At 42.6% G+C, this 7,111-nt stretch overlaps 1 protein-coding gene across 2 annotated transcripts in view; it reads left to right on the top strand.

The window, feature by feature from the left end:
- Positions 1-7,111, top strand: part of LOC120057336 (dachshund homolog 2-like) — a 128,580-nt gene that overhangs the window by 57,665 nt on the left and 63,804 nt on the right. For both annotated transcript variants that reach the window (XM_039005915.1, XM_039005914.1), the window contains exon 2: positions 5,914-6,038. In XM_039005915.1, coding sequence (XP_038861843.1) covers positions 5,914-6,038 — 125 coding nt within the window. The remainder of the gene's footprint in view (positions 1-5,913; positions 6,039-7,111) is intronic.

Here is a 7,111-nt window from a genome sequence, read left to right as displayed (position 1 = left end):
GAAAATGATAAGGGCCAAGGTAACTCAAGGAGAGAAACAAATAAAGAATAAGAAAAAAGGACAGAGCATCCAAAAACTAAAAAAGGATTGTATGTGAGTATGTACAGCAGGGGTGTCATGCACCCATTATTTTAGAGGGAGCACAAAGTATGTGAGGATGGATTCCCTTCCGGAATTCAGAGAATTTCAAAGTTTTCAGAAACCTGAAACACGTTTTTCCTTCAATCAGAGCCATAATCATTATGCCTAATTCTGTGTAAAATATATATTTTTTCCGCATAGGATATTTGCATACCTCTATACCTGTTAATCTGTCATTTTAATTAATGATCCACATTGATTCTATAAGAACCTTTATGCCTTAGGATTTTAGTACAACTTCTAGACTGGTATTTAATATCATAACCCAAGAATCAAAGCAAATTTTGTATTTTCTAAAGTCTATCAATCTTGGTAGACAAGGTAGACAAGCTACTCTAACTTAAATGACAGCTAATGGTAGCTAATTGGGAGATTGGAAACCTATCTACAATAGCTGGCTAGCTAAAGCTAACGTAATACAATTGCTAGGTGGCTAGTATTACAGAGAAACAACAAAACATTTACCTTTTATTTATTCATCAAGAAGGAATCAATAGGCTACATAGCTTGATCAAATTCATTTACAAACATACTTCCTGCGAGTCCTGCCCATCGCCGGCAGTTGAAATCAACTCAAACGCTGTGTGGTTCACTGCACTTTCTCTGCTCCTCCACTGATGGTACTGTCTGCACGCACTAAAGCAGTGCTTCTCAAACTCGGTCCCGGGGACCCCAAAGGGTGCAGATTTCGTTTTTTGCCCTAGCACCACACAGCTGATTCAAATAAGGAAGTCATCATCAAGCTTGGATTATTTGAATCAGCTGTGTGGTGCTAGGGGGAAAAAACTAAACGTATACCCAAGCTGCACTAGAGTATCTAACATATCTTTGCTCCGTGGTGCACCTTGGAAGCATCAACTGGAGAAGGGGGGGGGGGGGGGGGTTGTACTCGTTGCCTGGTCCAGTCAGTTTGCCCCCTCCGCAAAATACAGCTGACAGATCTTTTTATAAATAATTATGATAAAATGTGGGCTTAAAAGTTTAGCCATTAATTTAACATGGCTAAACTATTAAGCCCACATTTTATCATAATTATTTATAAAAATATCTGTCCAAACTTTTGACTGGTACTGTCACGCCCTGACCATAGAGAGCCTTTTATTCTCTATTTTGGTTAGGTCGGGGTGTGACTAGGGTGGATGATCTAGTGTGTTGATTTCTATGTTGGCCTGGTATGGTTCCCAATCAGAGGCAGCTGTTTATCGTTGTCTCTGATTGGGAATCATATTTAGGCAGCCATTTCACCACTGTGTTTTGTGGGATCTTGTTTTTGTGTAGTTGCCTGGGAGCACGGCAGTTGCCTGGGAGCATATATATATATATATATATATATATATATATATATATATATATATATATATATATATATGTACTGTATATATATATATATGTATGTAATATACAGTACCAGTCAAAAGTTTGGACACACCCACTCATTTCAGGGTTTTTCTTTATTTTGACTATTTTCTACATTGTAGAATAATAGTGAAGACATCAACACTATGAAAGTGTTAAACAAATCAAAATATATTTTATTTGTGAGAATCTTCTAAGTAACCACCCTTTACCAGCTTCATGAGGTAGTCACCTGGAATGCATTTCAATTAGCAGGTGTGCCTTGTTAAAAGTACATTTTTGGAATTAATTTCCTTCTTAATTCGTTTGAGCCAATCAGTTGTGTTGTGACAAGGTAGGGTTGGTATACAGAAGATATCCCTATTAGGTAACAGACCAAGTCCATATTATGGCAAGAACAGCTCAAATAAGCAAAGAGAAATGACAGTCCATCATTACTTTAAGACATGAATGTTAGTCAATGCGGAGAATTTTTCAAGATGAAACTGGCTCTCATGAGGACCGCCACAGGAAAGGAAGACCCAGAGTTACATCTGCTGCAGAGGATAAGTTCATTAGAGTTACCAGCATCAGAAATTGTAGGCCAAATAAATGCTTCACAGAGTTCAAGTAACAGACACATCTCAACATCAACTGTTCAGAGGAGGCTGCGTGAATCAGGCCTTCATGGTCAAATTACTGCAAAGAAACCACTACGAAAGGAAACCAATAATAAGAAGAGACTTGCTTGGGCCAAGAAACACGAGCAATGGACATTAGACCGGTGGAAATCTGTCCTTTGGTCTGATGAGTCCAAATTTGAGAAGGTGAACAGATGATCTCTGCATGTGTTGTTCCCACCGTGAAGCATGGAGGAGGAGGTGTGATGTGTGGGGGCGCTTTGCTGGTGACACTGTCAGTGATTTATTTAGAATTCAAGGTACACTTAAACAGCATGGCTACCTCAGCATTCTGCAGCGATACGCTATCCCATCTGGTTTGCACTTTGTGGGACTATCGTTTGTTTTTCAACAGGGCAATGACCCAACACACCTCCAGGCTGTGTAAGGGCTATTTGCCCAAGAAGGAGAGTGATGGAGGGCTGCATCAGATGACCTGGCCTCCACAATCACCAGACTTCAACCCTATTGAGATGGTTTGGGATGAGTTGGACTGCAGACTGAAGGAAAAGCAGCCAACAAGTGCTCAGCATATGTGGGAACTCCTTCAAGACTGATGGAAAAGCATTCCAGGTGAAGCTGGTTGAGAGAATGCCAAGAGTGTGCAACGCTGTCATCAAGGCATATATATTTTGATTTGTTTAAGACTTTTTTGATTACTACATGATTCCATATGTGTTATTTCATAGTTTTGATGTTTTCACTATTATTCTAGAAAATAGTAAAAATAAAGAAAAACCTTGAATGAGTAGGTGTGTTCAAACTTTTGACTGGTACTGTACATACATATATGATATATTTTTTAAATACATTTTTAAAAAATCTGAGGGGTTACATGCCCTTGTGCCCCCTATGGACATGATGCCCCTGATGTACAGTATATCTGCATTTGAATCGATTTCAAATGAAATACCCAGAAACCTTCTGTTAAAGAAATCTCGAATGTATGATGATGAAATAAATAAAGACTGAAAACCTGGAACCTCCAAAGTGCCTTAATTACGCAGTTTAAAAACCGTGGGCCCTGCGCTATCGTGAGCTGACAGGGCCCTGCAGACTGTGCGGAGCAATAAGCAAGGCTGACTTTGATACACTACAGTTAACTTCATTGAGCGGTTCCTGTAACAGGCTCACTACAACCGCAAAAGTGATTAATGTTGATTGCTCTTTTTTTTTTCTTTTTTTTACACGCTTGGCTGTTCATAGTTTTTAATTGGATTAGTAAAGTGACAATCGTAGGGCTCTGCATTTTCCGAGTTGCAGCTCATGCAGACAGCCAACAAGTCATGAGGGGCATGGTTGGGGGGGGGGGGGGGGGGGGGGGGTGAGATCTGGGGGTGGAGGATGGGGGGGGGTTGAGGGTGTGTCCATAGGGGACTGTGATCATTTCCGCCACCTCCTTGGTGTAACAGTGTGAGGGTCACATGGAGTTTATCATCGATTGGAATTGCCGGCCGGTCAACAGCGAATATTACACACAGTGGAGTCGGGTTACTGTAGCAGAGCTGAGTAGTTTTGCTGTGCTGTGGCGGTGTATATTGAACACACTAAAGCCTACGGTATGGTAGCGGCAAACCTGTGAGTGTACCTCTGAGTCATTTCCTGGTGGAGTACAAATCAACTGTGCCTTGACAAACACCTCCATTTCAGGGCTGCGTTACTGACCCGTATCAATATTTATAAGTTACTTTTTAACTGACATTAACAACAAAAAAGTTGCTTCATTTTCTTTTGAGGTGAGCGACTCCTCCAAGTCTGGAGTCTCCAGTCTGGAGTCCTTGGCTACTCTTGTCTGTGTATGTTCAGGTGAATCATACTTAAAACAGAATAAACTGGCCAGAGAAAAGAGCAGGACGAGACATTAAAGGCGAATTAACAAACAGCTGAATCAAAATGGACTGTTGTGGCAGCTTGTGAGTGAACGCCTTTGTGTTGAACAGAGAGAGGGGGGCACGGCGAACGAGAGAGAGAGACGGACGCTTCACAGCGAATGGGCTTTGTTCTAATGGCAACACTCTGTTTGGAACACCGATAAGAGCCTTCCATTTGTCTCTCCGAGGTTTTTTTCTTTCTGTCCTCTCTCTGTTCTCCGTTCAAGTCCGCTCTACATCTTTTATCCTGTAAAGCGGAGTCCCAAGCCAGCCAAGTGTAATGGCATCTGGAGCGTCTAGTGTTGCTTTTTCAACTCGTGTCCAACCACATCTCTGAAGACTACTCTGATTTGTTCCTATATTGAACACCCCCCCCCCTCCTTTTACTTGTATGCTGATTGCTCTGTGGTCCTGTTTGTGTTTGTTGCCACTGCAATATTAATGAAATACATAAAGAAACAACTACACAACGCTTCTTTAGTTCCTGTTTCTGGACGCCGTCCAATCATATACAGCGCTAAAATTAGCATTGACTTATTTTTTTTCGCACTTTTCTCCCTCCCTCCTGCCCCTTGTCACATACGTGTCTCTGCGACAGAAGCGCCCTATCAGTCTAGTACACCCTTTAAGAGGCTACGGTTGGGAAAAGTAAGGAAGGGAATGTATGTGTGTGAGGGGGTTGTGTAACCTAAGGAAAGTTTTCACTTGTTTCTCACTTCCTGGCCCCAGGGGGAAGGAATCTCAGTCTAATTTTACACCATCAGACACCAAACCCTGGAAACAATGTGTCTGCACGCTGGCGACCCCTTATCAGATATGGCCTTGCTGGAATATGCAATGTCCCCCTGTGCACTTCAAGGCATATGTTTTTGAGGTGATCATTATCAAGCTTTCTGTGTGTGTGTGTGTGTGTGTGTGTGTGTGTGTGTGTGTGTGTGTGTGTGTGTGTGTGTGTGTGTGTGTGTGTGTGTGTGTGTGTGTGTGTGTGTGTGTGTGTGTGTGTGTGTGTGCGTGTGTGTGTGTGTGTGTGTGTGTGTGTGTGCGTGCGTGTGTGTGTGCGTTGATGGGGTAGTGGTTGGTAGAGGAGAGGGGTGTCGTGTGTGTGTGTGTGTGTGTGTGTGTGTGTGTGTGTGTGTGTGTGTGTGTGTGTGTGTGTGTGTGTGTGTGTGTGTGTGTGTGTGTGTGTGTGTGTGTGTGTGTGTGTTAGTCCCCAGTGTTATCAGTGGAGTGGATCTCTGTCTACCTGCCGTCTCTGTCTAATCCCCCCCAGAGTGGGACAGGAAGGGGGGAGGGGCGGTGGGTTGCGGAGAGGACGCAAACAGATGTTGGTGTGAGTGATGAGAGGAGGAGAGTAATCACTACGTGTTGTTGAGGTGGCTTGAAATATCATCTGAAAAATAATAAGTACAATTCTTGGGTTTTAAAGGCTTGTCGAGTGCGTTTGGTGCACCACAATAAAAATGTATAGAAATTGGACTAGCAATCGTCATGGAAATATGTAAATTGCTTTAGTTTTTTTGGTGGGTTTTGTCATTCTTTTTTTTTTTTTTCACTCTTTCTGAGTGTCTATTGTTGTCAATTTAAATGTTAGACAATTTGATACAGTTCTCATATCACTCATGCTATTTAGAGAAATGTAAAATCCATTGTAAATGGAGGAATCAATGGACTCTTTCACTGTGAGCCTATGTGGTCTGAGTGATAGAGATTTAAATAGTAGATCATTTGCTGTGTATTGACTGTAATATATATCTCTCTCTTTCTCTCTGCCTCTCTCTCTCTTTCTCTCTCTCTCTCTCTCTCTCTCTCTCTCTCTCTCTCTCTCTCTCTCTCTCTCTCTCTCTCTCTCTCTCTTTTCCCCTCTCCTTCTCTCCCCGTCTCTGTAGCTCCAGGCCTGGCCGCCCACCGAAGCGTTCCCTGGGGGTAGCGATGCAGGAGAGCTCCAGGCTTCTTCCCCACAGTGTCCACGGCCTATTGTCACCCGGCCTCCTCTCATCCATGTCGCCCGGAGGTAAGATCTCTCTCATCCATGTGCAGCCACCCTAAACATGCACACAACCTCCAGTGAGTCTCACTCAAAGCACCCCAATAAAAAAGCTAATTTACCCTCCACTCGCTAACCTCTACCTCGCATTAATTATGTATTTTAACGGTTTGATGAAAATAGACAGCCATCAGGTGTCCTATACGGTAGCCTCGGATTTGTCACATTTTGATGAAAGCGATTCTGTTATCTTTCTTTTGAGATCCCTGTCTCTGTTTCCCGGCGCCTTTCTTTCTCCCCCTCCCCTCATCCCCACCCAATCCCCCTCTTTCTGCAAATCAGTTCCTATTGATTTTCTCCTCTGTCCTTCACTGGCCACTACTGCGTCTCAAACAGAGGTTATGCTATTGGATTTCTGTAGCGTTTTCTCACACATGCATTTGCTCTCCCTCTCTTTCTCTCTTTCTCTCTTTCTCTCTCTCTCTCTCTCATCCTCTCCCCCTCTCTCATTGCTGTAGGCCTTTCCTTCTCGTTTCGCCTCTTTATACAATTGCAATATGCAAGAATCTATTTGGTGAAGTTGTGTTAACATTGTTGCATCAACACCATGCCTGTCACTATGCTTAGGTGTAATCTGTGTGTGTGTTTGTACACATGTGTTTTGTGTGTGTCTGTGTGTTTTGTGTGTCTCTGTGTGTTTTGCATTTAGCTGTCTATTTGAAAAGTGTACCTACAGCAAACTATAGGTTCTGTCTTGTTAAGCACATTTTTGCTTGTCTTTTTATATATTTCTTCTTTGAATTGCTGATGGTGGCGGCAATTTAGTCCTCACAATGGCCAGTAAGGATATTGATTTGTGCAGACGAGGAGCCAGAGCAGTCAGTTAGCCATGCTAGTGATTGATTTCAGATGACCTGTGTTATTATTCTCCTCTCTTGCAGTGGGTGGGACTTCTTTAAAATGCACATCAAAATCATTTACGTTTTTCTCCTCGCGGTGCGTTAGTGTTTTACTCAACCCAGGTAATAGAAGTGCTTGTCTACATGTCTGTCAGATGACGAGACACAATTAGAGACTATATTGGTGGCAATTGAGTCGTA

Source organism: Salvelinus namaycush, chromosome 12 (genome assembly GCF_016432855.1).
Source record: "Salvelinus namaycush isolate Seneca chromosome 12, SaNama_1.0, whole genome shotgun sequence".
NCBI lineage: Eukaryota > Metazoa > Chordata > Actinopteri > Salmoniformes > Salmonidae > Salvelinus > Salvelinus namaycush.
The sequence above is the reverse complement of the archived record's forward strand: the minus strand, read 5'-3'. Positions and strand labels throughout refer to the sequence as shown.